General features: G+C 36.9%; 1 protein-coding gene across 8 annotated transcripts; it reads right to left on the minus strand.

Moving 5' to 3' along the window:
* Positions 1-954: 954 nt before the first annotated feature.
* On the minus strand, positions 955-12,495 carry LOC105179708. 8 transcript variants are annotated; one of them, XM_020691405.1, is made up of 14 exons: positions 11,941-12,495; positions 11,408-11,522; positions 11,306-11,367; positions 11,039-11,152; positions 9,959-10,135; positions 9,692-9,805; positions 7,722-8,017; positions 6,880-7,062; positions 6,164-6,382; positions 5,806-6,030; positions 5,624-5,709; positions 4,494-4,704; positions 3,469-3,626; positions 2,767-2,881 (listed from the first exon to the last, which is right to left on the minus strand). In XM_020691405.1, the coding sequence occupies exons 1-7, from the start codon at positions 12,286-12,288 to the stop codon at positions 7,889-7,891; spliced, it is 1,059 nt and encodes a 352-aa protein (XP_020547064.1). In that variant the 5' UTR covers positions 12,289-12,495; the 3' UTR covers positions 2,767-2,881; positions 3,469-3,626; positions 4,494-4,704; positions 5,624-5,709; positions 5,806-6,030; positions 6,164-6,382; positions 6,880-7,062; positions 7,722-7,888. The 8 variants fall into 8 exon arrangements, with proteins under 8 accessions (XP_020547069.1, XP_020547063.1, XP_020547062.1 ...); XM_020691406.1 differs by lacking the exon at positions 5,624-5,709; XM_020691410.1 differs by lacking the exons at positions 2,767-2,881; positions 3,469-3,626; positions 4,494-4,704; positions 5,624-5,709; positions 5,806-6,030 and adding exons at positions 955-1,012; positions 1,573-1,757; positions 2,265-2,490 and having other exon boundaries at positions 7,722-7,852.
* Between the last annotated feature and the right edge of the window lie 1,348 nt (positions 12,496-13,843).

Consider the following 13,843-nt stretch of genomic DNA (forward strand, 5'->3'; position numbering starts at 1 on the left):
AAATATGAGTCATAAGGCAGTTGAATTTACATAAATATATACATATATGTATATAAACAAAATCTTTACTATGTCATAAACTTTATTCAAGTTAAAGTGCAGACAACAGAGAGAGTGCTTATAGTAAGTTTATTGATTTTGATCAATAACTAAATTATCTAGCATTACCATCTTGTTCTTCTCAAGGTAATCAATCCTACCAAAGTAATTATCAGAAAAAAATTAGCAGTAACTGTAAACCAAGCACCCAACAATTCCCCCCTCAACTTCCCTGTAACAGTCAATTTCTTTTCCTTTTTTCATGCCCTTTCCTCTCTACTGCTTTGGCTTTTCAAACTGTAAATAAAAGAAATAAAAAATTCGAGAAGTGGAAACATGTGGGTATGGATGGGGTTTGATGGTGGGAGGCGAACAATAGTTTTGAGGGTTTTTACCAGTGGGGTTTACTTTCTTGGATTTTTGTGTCGCATCCACCTCCAACACCGCTTCTCCTGGGTGTGCTGATTGATGAAAGAAACACATCTTTGCTTCCATCAACCGGAGTAATAAACCCTCCGCCAGTGGTATTAAACCCCAACCCCTCTGTTGGTTTTTCCTCTCTGTTTTTGAGGGGTTTTTACAAAACCCTTCTTTTGCCATTTATCCTTCACTTCGAAAAATCTGCAGATATCACAAGATATTGAAGACTTGATTAGGTAAATGTGCATTCTGAACTTGTTTTTCTGTGATGACTTCTGCATGCACAAAGAACGAAATTTTGTTCCTGCTGTCCGAATGAAAACATGTGTCTCACCTAGGAGCTTGTATTTTCTTCTTGGATTTGGCCTTTGTGTTTTCATGCTCATCGTCTCACAATTCACACGCTGATGATACATCAGAACTACCAATAGCCCTTTCATCCTCTTCTTCCATAGCTTCAAACTGCTCCTCCAACAAAGATGCCTTTTTTTGTTGTTGATGGCATTAGGTGCAAAGCTAGGTATTCATTCGAGAATTCATCAACCTCAAAGTCCTGCAGGCGGTGTCAAGAAACGATACGTAATTTGGCTGCTATTTGGACACAAACAAATTTCAATACATATGTTGTCCGTACGAGTCAAACAGTGATGCCATCATCATTAATGAATCTTTCTACACTAATCATCAAACAAAATCCACCCAACACATTCGTGTACTATTTAAAAGGTTGTCACGCTACTTTGAGAGATATCCCAATGATGTAGCCTAAATTTCAAAGGATAAAGGTGGTTAATACTCAAGCCCGTGACCAGCCGATATATCTATATCTCATTGTTCTCAAAATTGATTCTTTGCGCTAAAGATATGTATAATGATTATCATTTCTTGTGCATTTTCACATGTCTCATTGATTCTTTGCGCTAAAGATATGTATAATGATTATCATTTCTTGTGCATTTTCACATGTCTCTATATTAATTACTGTCCAGGGGTTACTAAAGTCCCAACTATTTCACAAATCCCTGGGAATAAGGTACTACATGGTTGATCATAACTAACAGCAGCAATCAAGAAAAGCAAGTTTTTTGCATAAACAGAACCTCTATGAAATACCTTATTTTCAAACATAGTTGTAAAACCTCATATCTTTGAGAACTTCACTCCTGAGACCTTTATTTTTTCTTTGATGTTTTCTGAACATCTGCATTATCACCTCCCTAAATCTCATTCAGCTCTTCATCCTCCTTAAGAAGTCGAGCAGCCAGAGCCCGATTAACTTTCGGCAGCTTCCTCTTAATCTGCAAAATGAAAGAAAAATGAAATTGAATTCTCAACACTTGATAGGAAGAATGATATGAGTTCCAATATTAAGTATGAGTCATAAGGCAGTTGAATTTACATAATTATATACATATATGTATATAAACAAAATCTTTACTACGTCATAAACTTTATTGAAGTTAAAGTGCAGCGTACGACGGAGAGAGTGCTTATAGTAAGTTTATCGATTTTGATCAATAACTAAATCATCTAGCATTACCATCTTGTTCTTCTATAGGTAATCAATCCTACCAAAGTAATTATCAGAAAAACATTAGCAGTAACAGTAAACCAAGCATCCAACAATTCCCCCCTCAACTTCCCTGTAACAGTCAAGTTCTTTTCCTTTTTTCATGCCCTTTCCTCTCAATTTCTCTGGCTTTTCAAACCCTAAATAAAACAAATAAAAAATTCGAGATGTGGAAACATGTGGTATGGATGGGGTTTGATGGTGGGAGGCGAACAATAGTTTTGAGGGTTTTTACCAGTGGGGTTTACTTTCTTGGATTTTTGTGACGCATCCACCTCCAAGGCCGCTTCTCCTGGGTGTGCTGATTGATGAAAGAAACACATCTTCGCTTCCATCAACTAGAGTAATAAACCCTCCGCCAGTGGTACTAAACCCCAACCCCTCTGTTTGTTTTTCCTCTCTGTTTTTGAGGGGTTTTTAGAAAACCCTTATTTTGCCATTTATCCTTCACTTCGAAAAATCTACAGATATGACAAGATATTGAAGACTTGATTAGGTAAATGTGCATTCTGAACTTGTTTTTATGTGATGACTTCTGCATGCACAAAGAACGAAATTTTGTTCTTGCTGTCCAAATGAAAGCATGTGTCTCACCTAGGAGCTTGTACTTTCTTCTTTGATTTGGCCTTTGAGTTTTCATGCTCATCTTCTCACAATTCACTCGATAATGATGCATCAGAACCACCAATAGCCTTTTCATCCTCTTCTTCAACAGCTTCAAAATGCTCCTCCAGCAAATCCTCTTCTTCAACAGCTTCAAAATGCTCCTCCAGCAAAGATGCCTTTTTTTGTTGTTGATGGCATTGGGTACAAAGGAAGCTATTCGTCTGAGAATTCATCAACCTCAAAGTCCTGCAAGCGGTGTCAGGAAACGATACATAATTTGATTGATGTTTGGACGTAAACAAATTCCAATACATATGTTGTCAGTACGAGTCAAACAGTGATGCCATCATCATTAATGAATCTTTCCAAATTCCAATACATATGTTGTCAGTACGAGTCAAACAGTGATGCCATCATCATTAATGAATCTTTCTACATTAATCACCAAACAAAATCCACCCAATACATTCGTGTACCATTCAAAAGGTTGTCACGCTAATTTGAGAGATATCCCAATGATGTAGCCTAAATTTCAGAGGATAAAGGTGGTTAATACTCAAGCCCGTGACTAGCCGATATATCTCTATCTCATTGCTCTCAAAATTGATTCTTTGCGCGGAAGATATGTATAATGATTATCTTTTCTTGTGCATTTTCACATGTCTCTATATTACTTACTATCTAGAGGTTATAAAGTTCCAACTATTTTACAAATCCCTGCGAACAAGGTACTACATGGTTGATCCTAACTAACAGCAGCAATCAAGAAAAGCAAGTTTTTTGCATAAACAGAACGTCTGCGAAATGCTTTATTTTCAAACATAGCTGTAAACCTCTCATCTTTGAGAACTTCACTCGTGAGACCTTTCTTTTCCTTTGATGTTTTCTGAACATCTGCATCATCACCTCCTTAAATCTAATTCAGCTCTTCCTCCTCCTCAAGAAGTCGGGCTGCCAGAGCCTGATTAACTTTCGGCAACTTCCGCTTAATCTGCAAGATGTAAGATAAATGAAATTGAATTCTCAACACTTGATAGGAAGAATGATATGAGTTCCATAATTAAAGTATGAGTCATAAGGCAGTTGAAATTACATAAATATATACATATATATATATACACAAAATCTTTACTACGTCATAAACTATATTCAAGTTAAAGTGCATCGTACAATAGAGAGAGTGCTTATAGTAAGTTTATCGATTTTGATCAATAACTAAATCGTCTAGCTTTACCATGTTGTCCTGCTCAAGGTAATCAATCCTACCAAAGTAATTATCAGAAAAAAATTAACAGTAAAAGTAAACCAAGCAACCAACAATTCCGCCCTCAAGTTCCCTGTAACAGTCAATTTCTTTTCCTTTTTTCTTGCTATTTCCTCTCTACTGCTTTGGCTTTTCAAACCCTAAATAAAAGAAATAATAATATCGAGGAGTGGAAACATTTGGGGTATGGATGGGGTTTGATGGTGCGAGGCGAACAGTAGTTATGAGTGTTTTTACTAGTGGGATTTTCTTTCTTGGATTTTTGTGTCGCATCCACCTCCGGCGCCGCTTCTCCTGGGTGTGCTGATTGATGAAAGAAACCGATCTTCGCTTCCATTAACCGGAGTAATAAACCCTCCGCCACTGGTACTAAACCCTAACCCCTCCGTTTATTTTTCCTCTCTGTTTTTGAAGGGTTTTAGAAAACCCTTCTTTTGCCATTTATCCTTCACTTCGAAAAATATGCAGATATGACATGATGTTGAAGACTTGATTAGGTAAATGTGCATTATGAACTTATTTTCATGTGATGACTTCTGCATGCACAAGAACGAAATTTTGTTCTTGCTGTCCAAATGAAAACATGTGTCTCACCTACGAGCTTGTACTTTCTTTTCGCCTTTGTGTTTTCATGCTCATCCTCTCACAAATAACTTGCTGATGATGCATCAGAACACCAATAGCCTTTTCATCCTCTTCTTCAACAGCTTCAAAATGCTCCTCCATCAAAGATGCCTTTTTTTGTTGTTGATGGCATTGGGTGCCAAGCCAGGTATTCATTTGAGAATTTATCAACCTCAAAGTCCTGCAAGCGGTGTCCAGAAATGATATGTAATTTGGCTGCTGTTTGGACATAAACAAATTCCAATACATATGTTGTCAGTACGAGTCCAATAGTGATGCCATCATCATTAATAAATCTTTCTACATTAATCATCAAACAAGATCCACCCAATACATTCGTGTACTATTCAAAAGGTGGTCACGCTAATTTGAGAGATATCCCAATGATGTAGCATAAATTTCAGAGGATAAAGGTAGTTAATACTCAAGCCCGTGACCAGCAGATATATCTGTATCTCATTGCTCTCAAAATTAATTCTTTGTGCGAAAGATAGGTAAAATGATTATCATTTCTTGTGCATTTTCACATGTCTCTATATTACTTACTGTCTAATTGTTATTAAAGTTCCAACTATTTCACAAATCCCTGGGAACAAGGTATTACATGGTTGATCATAACTAACAGCAGCAATCAAGAGAAGCAAGTTTTCTGCATAAATAGAACCTCTATGAAATACCTTATTTTCAAATATAACTGTAAACCTCTCATCTTTGAGAACTTGACTCGTGAGACCTTTCTTTTTCTTTGATGTTTTCTAAACATCTGCATCACCACCTCCCTTATTCTCATTCAGCTCTTCCTCCTCCTCAAGAAGTCGGGCTGCCAGAGCCCGATTAACTTTCAACAACTTCCTTTTAATTTGTAAGATGAAAGATAAATGAAATTGAATTCTAAGCAATTGATAGGAAGAATGATATGAGTTCCAATTATTCAAGTTAATGTGCAGCATACAATGGAGAGAGTGGTTATAGTAAGTTTATCGATTTTGATCAATAACTAAATCATCAAGCATTACCATCTTGTTCTTCTCAAGGTAATCAATCCTACCTAAGTAATTATCAGAAAAAAATTAGCAGTAACAGTAAACCAAGCAACCAACCATTCCCCCCTCAAGTTCCGTGTAACGGTCAATTTCTTTTCCTTTTTTCTTGCCCTTTCCTCTCCACTGCTCTGGCTTTTCAAACCCTAAATAAAAGAAATAAAAAAATCGAGAAGTGGAAACATGTGGGTATGGATAGGGTTTGATGGTGGGAGGCAAACAGTAGTTTTGAGGGTTTTTACCAGTGGGGTTTTCTTTCTTGGATTTTTGTGTCGCATCCACCTCCAACGCCGCTTCTCCTGGGTGTTCTGATTGATGAAAGAAACACATCTTCGCTTCCATCAATCGGAGTAATAAACCCTCCGCTACTGGTACTAAACCCTAACCTCTCTGTTGGTTTTTCCTCTCAGTTTTTGAGGGGTTTTAGAAAACCCTTCTTTTGCCATTTATCCTTCACTTCGAAAACTCTGCAGATATGACATGATATTGAAGACTTGATTAGGTAAATGTGCATTCTGAACATGTTTTTCTGTGATGACTTCTGCATGCAGAAAGAACGAAATTTTTTTCTTGCTGTGCAAGTGAAAATATGTGTCTCACCTAGGAGCTTGTACTTTCTTCTTGGGTTTGGCCTTTGTGTTTTCATGCTCATCTTCTCATAATTCACTCGCTGATGATGCATCAGAACCACCAATAGCCTTTTCATCCTCTTCTTCAACAGCTTTAAAATGCTCCTCCAGCAAAGATGCCTTTTTTTGTTGTTGATGGCATTGGGTACAAAGGCAGGTATTCGTTTGAGAATTCATCAACCTCAAAGTCCTGCAAGCGGTGTCAAGAAACAATACATAATTTGGCTGCTGTTTGGACGTAAATAAATTCCAACACATATGTTGTCAGTACGAGTCCAACAATGATGCCATCATCATTAATGAATCTTTCTACATTAATCGTCAAGCAAAATCCACCCAATATATTCATGTACTATTCAAAAGGTTATCACGCTAATTTGAGAGATATCCCAATGATGTAGCCTAAATTTTCAGAGGAAAAAGGTGGTTAATACTCAAGCCCGTCACCAGCCGATATATCTGTATCTCATTGCTCTCAAAATTGATTCTTTGCGCTATAGATATGTGTAATGATTACAATTTCTTGTGCATTTTCACATGTCTCTATATTACTTACTGTCCAGGGGTTATTAATGTTCCAACTATTTCACAAATCCCTGGGAAAAAGGTGCTACATGGTTGATCATAACTAACAGCAGCAATAAAGAAAAGCAAGTTTTTTGCATAAACAGAACCTCTATGAAATACCTTATTTTCAAACATAGCTGTAAACCTCTCATCTTTGAGAACTTCACTCGTGAGACCTTTCTTTTTCTTTGAAGTTTTCAGAACATCTGCATCATCAGCTCCCTTATTCTCATTCAGCCCTTCCTTCTCCTCAAGAAGTCAGGCTGCCAGAGCCCGATTAACTTTCGGCAGCTTCTTCTAAATCTGCAAGATGAAAGATAAATGAAATTGAATTCTCAACACTTGATAGGAAGAATGATATGAGTTCCCATATTTATGTATGAGTCATAAGGCAGTTGAAATTACATAAATATATACATATATGTATATACGCAAAATCTTTACTACGTCATAAACTTTATTCAAGTCAACGTGCAGCGTATAACGGAGAGAGTGCTGAAGTAAGTTTATCGATTTTTGATCAATAACTAAACATCTAGCATTTCGAGGTGTATCAAATACCATATTTTTCATCTCAAGGTAATCAATCCTACCAAAGTAATTATCAGAAAAAAATTAGGTTCAAATAAGATCTCTTCAAATATGGGGGATCGTGGCAGATATGAGAGGAAGAGGTCGCTAGCATATAAAATTGTAAATAAGTAACTATATTTCTCGCTGTATGAATGTGGACAGAGTGAGCAAAATCACTAACCTCAGCTGCACGGATTTTATATGATCGAGACACATAATCCTCCAAATCTAACTCATCTCTTAAATTCATTTTAGGAGTGCAAACGTGCAAACAATACCATTGGGTTGAGACTTCTTTTTATGAGTGAGATGTGAGAACAGTTTAATAAAAATGTTGTTTACTTTAAGAACTAGCAAACGTCAAATAGTAAATGATCTTCGAGATTCACCTGAGAGACGAGCCTCTTCTGACATCTATGTGGCAAAGGGAACTCAATATTACGATCAAGTCTTCCCAGACGTAGGAGGGCAGGGTCCAAAGTGTGACCTCGGTTAGTTGCCATGATAACCTTCATATTAACTGTCTTGTCAAAGTAAAGTCAAATTACATTATAACTTAGAATGTTAATGGTATAGGATGAGACATGGATACTTTGAATAACCACTCTCTCAGACACGCAGGCAATACTCGACATGTTGGCCTGAAGGTATACACATGACTGAGCGCACAGGCATATGTTTTAACCTGCAATTGTCGTGATACAATAAAAAATGCTTGCCTTGCCTACTGAAAGAAGTCTTCAGCACAGTCAATTTTTCCATCCTTCTTAGGAATGCCACCACCAAATATCTCTTAGCCAAATTGTATATTTCATGTAGCTTTGAGAGGTTATATTTACCCTGTGCTGATATGGTCATCTAACAGGAATAATCCATAAAATAAAAGACAATCATAATAATATAGCATTTAAACATTTTTAGAATAATTTTTGTGAGTTATATTGGTTAAATAATATCATGGTCAGAATCTATCACCTCCCAACCAAAAATAGTAGTCATATAAAGTCTAAATAAAGGCTTTTATACGGGATTTTCAGATAGCCATAAAAAAATACGACAATTTTAGATATAAACCAAAAATAGAAGGAAATGACTGTTGCAATTTTTTTGAAGTTATTGCCTTCCACACAACAAAATAGTATTTTCCGCTATTATAAATATGTAAAACTAAGCTTATCAAACTCCCCAAACATAAACAATTATTGTCCTCAAGCAAAAGTTCAACACTGCAAAAAATATGATCTCAACATTGTGCTAATATGATCTCAACTTATAACCCATGTGCAGATAATCTCAAAACACAAATGCCGCAATACGTTATGCAATCGCTAACTTATCATAATGAGGGTAACAGGCCAATCACATCACAACACTTTGTCTTGCCAAGTAGAGAGTAGAACAATCAAGCTTCCACAAAATCATAGGTTTCTAAATGTCACCATACTCATCGCTTCAACACAATACCCTTTATCTCCTTATTTCTGTCTAAGTTGGAACAACTTTTGTTCTTTCTTTTCTTTGGCCATTTTTTTCCCATTTTTTCTTCCCCTTTTGTTGTCATGGCTTTTATTTTCTTTTTTGTTTTTGTTTTTGCCCGTGACTTATGTTCTTTAGGCCGCATTTCGGTCTTTTAATGCGAATGACAACACTTGTGGTGAAGGCACCCGGTTACTCAACCAAAAAACATCCTATTTCGGTCTTTTGATGCGAATGACAATACTTGTGGTGAAGGCACTCGGTTACTTAACCAAAAAATGTTTTACCTAAAGTGCTTTGCATACTCATGGCTCTAGTCACTGTTTTACGTGAATAACAACATTTGTGATGAAGTTACCCAGTTACTAAGTGACCTAAACCAGCGGAGTAGATGTAGTCTTCCTTTTTCTTGCTATTCTTTCTTCATTTCTTTTTTCGTGGTAAAAGAAATTTCTAAGGGGAAGGGCTTTTGAATTTTTCAAAATGATTCACTGACCCACGTTAAACTTATAAGGATCAATTAGGAGGCGTTTTGGCAAATAAATATGATTTCACAAGAACTCCGAATATTGAGTGGAAGCAAAGACATTCCAACTCTATTTCAAAGCAATTCAAGATGCATGAAATTAGGCTTCAACTACTCCACATTTACTCAGAGCAACAATCATATAACGCAAGTGCACATTCATGTCTGAATCTTATGCATTGTGACAGGTTTCTAAAAAAGTTCTAATGATGATGCCATCAAATTCTGTTATGTTGACTGGTATGAATGGTTATTGATACAGATCAGTAAAAGGGGAGGAACTGTAATTTTCAAACGAAAAGTGAAGGTTTCTGTCCATATTGCAGTTCAGAACTTAATGATAGAATCTTTACAGACCTGCAGACCACCCTCAGTGAAGATACGAAGAAAATTAAGGCTGGTAATGGCTGCAATCCAAGCACTTCCAAGTGCTATCGCTCTAACTTCTTCCCCTTCAAGTCGCATAGACCACTAAATATGCATAAGGAAATCCGGTTAACCTATAGTCAATTAAAGATTGTTTTTTAGCAGAAGGGCAAATGCAAACTTAGAATGCTAACCCATCCATTATGGCACTTGCAACAAGATATTAATCCATACAAGGAAAAGATAAAGAGGGCTAACCTCACTATTATCTGCCCAGCTACTGAAGGGCCAATACATAAGTGTGCTCATATTCTTCTCGCCTTTACATGGATTGGCAAATACACTCCCACTCTCATTTAGAGAAGCCATCGAGAAGCCAAAATAGTCAGTCATTGCAGGAACACGTGGACCACTGCTGGTATCATGGAAATCTATCTGCACTTAAGTTATGTAAACTAAATTGTCAGATGGTAAACGTTGATTATTTTTCTAGCAGTAACGCAAGTTGAGAGTATGAATTTCTTAAGCCTTGATCTGTAGCTATATATGTAATAGATATATGCTTCCAATTCTATGAATATTAAACCTCTTCATAGAAAAAGGTGAAGATAAAGAAACAAAAAGGACAATGAAAGAAAGAAGTTGATATGTCAGGGTCAGAAACCCTGAGCAAGTCGGAAAAATAAATGAATTAAAAAAGATATAAATAATAGCACTTTGGAAATGAACTCCTACAGAAGCAACTGGAGAAAGATCTAGAGATATTGTTTGCTGGAAAAAGCAACTAGAAATGAATAGCAGAGAGAACACCAATTGCAGATGTCAAGGGGCCACATACAAACGTGCATAGATGACATGTTGCTATTAGCAAACCATAAGTTTTTTATTTGAAAAATATTTCCTAAACTATAAATTGCCATGAAGCAAATTTTATTGTGCTATCTTTTTAGTTGGGTATCTTTATTGATGGCAAGGCGTGTATTAGGCAGTAACTAGGATAGTTAAAAAACTCTATATGAGTCGTAATGGTTACTCTTTTTCTTAAGTACAATAGTTTCTTACAGTTATGAGATAATCTTTATAGGAATAGAGAAGTTATGTTCATCACATTATAAAGGGGGTAACTGTAACATTCAAAACATCACCAAAATATGTGAAAGCATTGTGGCAGGGTTCTAAAAGTTCTAATGATGACGCCATCAAATTCTGTTATGTTGACTGGTATGAATGGTTATTGATACAGATCAGTAAAAGGGGAGGAAATGTAATTTTCAAATGAAAAGTGAAGGTTTCTGTCCATATTGGAGTTCAGAACTTAATGATAGAATCTTTACAGACCTGCAGACCACCCTCATTGAAGATACGAAGAAAATTAAGGCTGGTAACAGCTGCAACCCAAGCACTTCCAAGTGCTATTGCTCTAACTTCTTCCCCTTCAAGTCGCATAGACCACTAAATATGCATAAGGAAATCCGGTTAACCTATAGTCAATTAAAGATTATTTTTTAGCAGAAGGGCAAATGCAAACTTAGAATGCTAACCCATCCATTATGGCACTTGCAAGAAGATATTAATCCATAAAAGGAAAAGATGAAGAGGGCTGACCTCACTGTTATCTGCCCAGCTACTGAAGGGCCAATACATAAGTGTGCTCATATTCTTCTCGCCTTTACATGGATTGGCTAAGTGTGCTCATATTCTTCTCGCCTTTACATGGATTGGCAAATACACTCCCACTCTCATTTAGAGAAGCTTTTGTGAAGCCAAAATAGTCAGTTATTGCAGGAACACGTGGACCACTGCTGGTATCATGGAAATTTATCTGCATTTAAGACATGTGAACTAAATTTTGAGACGGTCAACGTAGATTATTTTTCTAGCAGTAATGCAAGTTGAGAGCATGAATTTCTTAAGCCTTTTGATCTGTAGCAATATAATAAGTTCAATAGACAAACGAATAGTTGGATCAAGGTGCTCAGTGTTCTTAACGTAAAATGTGTTTACCCTGACAGACGTGAGGTTTTTCAATTAGGAAAGTAATTCCTCTTTAAGCTTTTATTCTTATAGTCATTAGAACTGAATCTGCAAAATACACTGTCTGATGCAGCAAAGTTCAATCATGGTTTTACCACTTTGATTCTTCCAGTTCCATTCCACTCAATAGCAAACAAGTCATATGGTTTTCAGGAAAATTGCAACTACTAAACATCAGAGGAAAGAAAATAAAGATAACAGGATACCTCTATATGTGAATATCCATCATGTTCCATTGTGGTTATACTTGCAAGCATATTATAGCACAGAAAGTGCCTCTTTCCAGGCTGTGCAGGAGTAGCTCCAGGCTGAAAAGCTTCTTGCATTCTTGGCCCGGCAGTTACTGAAAAGCTTCTTGCATTCTTGGCCATAAGAAGCCTTCTTACGAGATCCAGCTTTGGGAAAAGAATCCAGCCCGTCATTACAATCTTCTTCCCAATCATCGTCATAATTAGAGCGCTTACGTAATCTTTTTCTGCTAGGTGGCTCAAACTCACCATGGCTATCCTCGCGTTCGCAGCCATCCTGCGGGCACTCCACCGTCTCTCTGTCATTGTGGCTACAAAAACCCTAAAGATTGGTCCCCTTCTCCTTCACTCCCTCTCGCAGATATGATGGTTTTGAGGGTTTTCTCTGTAAATTTGGGCAAGGAGACAATCAAAAATGAAGTGGAGAAGCTGAAAATGCGAATAGGAAGAGGAAGAGAAGGTGATTTTGAGGGTTTTCACCGGTGGGAAAGACATCTGTATTTCTTTCTCTTTACTTTGGAGTGGGAGAGGGGGAGTTTTTACCGGTGGAGAAGAGGGTTTTTACCTGGTAAAAGTATTTTCCATTTTCATTAATTCTTTTTTCTTTCATAAAAATTTTAAGGTTATCTTCAAATGTAGAGAAATATTTACAGTTACTAAAATATTAAAAAAATAAAAAGAATAAAAAATGATAATTTTTACATAAATTATAATGACAATGCTGAGGTTTGACATAATTATAAGGCAAAATTTCACTTTTGGTCCCACTAAATAGGATCATTCTCACTTTTGGTCCCGCGCTTTAGGTGCTCAACACTTGTAGTCCCAAAATCCTAATTTTTTAACACTTTTACCCCGCGCCGTTAAAAATTGATGGAAACAGCACATGACTTGTCACGTGCCGTTAGTCAACTGGTACGGTACATGTTGGTCAACGGCAAAATATCACTTTTGGTCCCACTAGATAGGGTCATTCTCACTTTTGGTCCCATGCTTTACATTTTCAACACTTGTAGTCCCAAAACCCTAATGGAGAGTGGGACTGAGACATTCCAGGACAACAACGGCAAGTTCTCGGCAGTTCCTTGCAATGAAAGTTTAATCTTCATCAAAAGCAACTCAACATTTGAAGCAGAGTGAGTGAGAGTGAGAAGAATGCAAATGCAGAGAGACAGAGAGGCCTAGGAGCCGCCATGAATGAGGCTGGGAAGGAAAAAGAAACTGAGTGTGAGAGGGTTCTTTGTTTGATCTGTGTTTATTGAGTCATCCTCTGGACCAAATCTTGCAACTTCTCAGTCAAATACCACTGGTATGGTAAAATGCAGAGAGGCAGAGAGGCCTAAGAGCAGCCATGAATGAGGCTGGGAAGGAAAAAGAAACTGAGTGTGAGAGGGTTCTTAGTTTGAGCTCGAGCTCGACGAGCTCACCCAGGTTGAGCTCGAGCTCGAGCTCGATACATTATTTTCGAGCTTGAGCTCGAGCTCGATTTTGTTCCAGAAATTGCAGAAGAATAGAGGTGGGAAGGAGAGGAATTTTACAACATTACATACAAAATTTTTCAGAAATTTTGCTTATCGATAATGGTCTTCCATACAACATTACAACTCTTTTGTAAAACCAAACAACAACATCAAGAAATAAACAAATTATTGTCCCCTGAAAACACACCCAAACCCAAGAAAAAAAATTAAACAAGATGCTAAAAACACAACCAAACCATCTGATATCGAACATAAGAGTAATCATTCAAGACGGTGTATCGTTGAATCAGGCCATGTGATTTTAAATCATACCGTCTGATATGATCTAATAGACACAATCTTATATATATTTAAATTTCGTATGAATCAGGTGCCCAAAT

The sequence above is a fragment of the Sesamum indicum genome, unplaced genomic scaffold (assembly GCF_000512975.1).
Source record: "Sesamum indicum cultivar Zhongzhi No. 13 unplaced genomic scaffold, S_indicum_v1.0 scaffold00191, whole genome shotgun sequence".
In the NCBI taxonomy this organism is placed as follows: Eukaryota; Viridiplantae; Streptophyta; class Magnoliopsida; order Lamiales; family Pedaliaceae; genus Sesamum; species Sesamum indicum.

Excerpts from the sequence above, each read along its gene's own strand:
- LOC105179708 (XM_020691403.1), bottom strand. The coding sequence starts at position 12,288 with ATGACAGAGAGACGGTGGAGTGCCCGCAGGATGGCTGCGAACGCGAGG. Across the intron at positions 11,523-11,940 it reads ATGGATATTCACATATAGAG|ATAAATTTCCATGATACCAG; the intron begins GTATCCTGTTAT and ends TCTTAAATGCAG. Across the intron at positions 10,136-11,038 it reads TCAATGAGGGTGGTCTGCAG|ATAGATTTCCATGATACCAG; the intron begins GTCTGTAAAGAT and ends ACTTAAGTGCAG.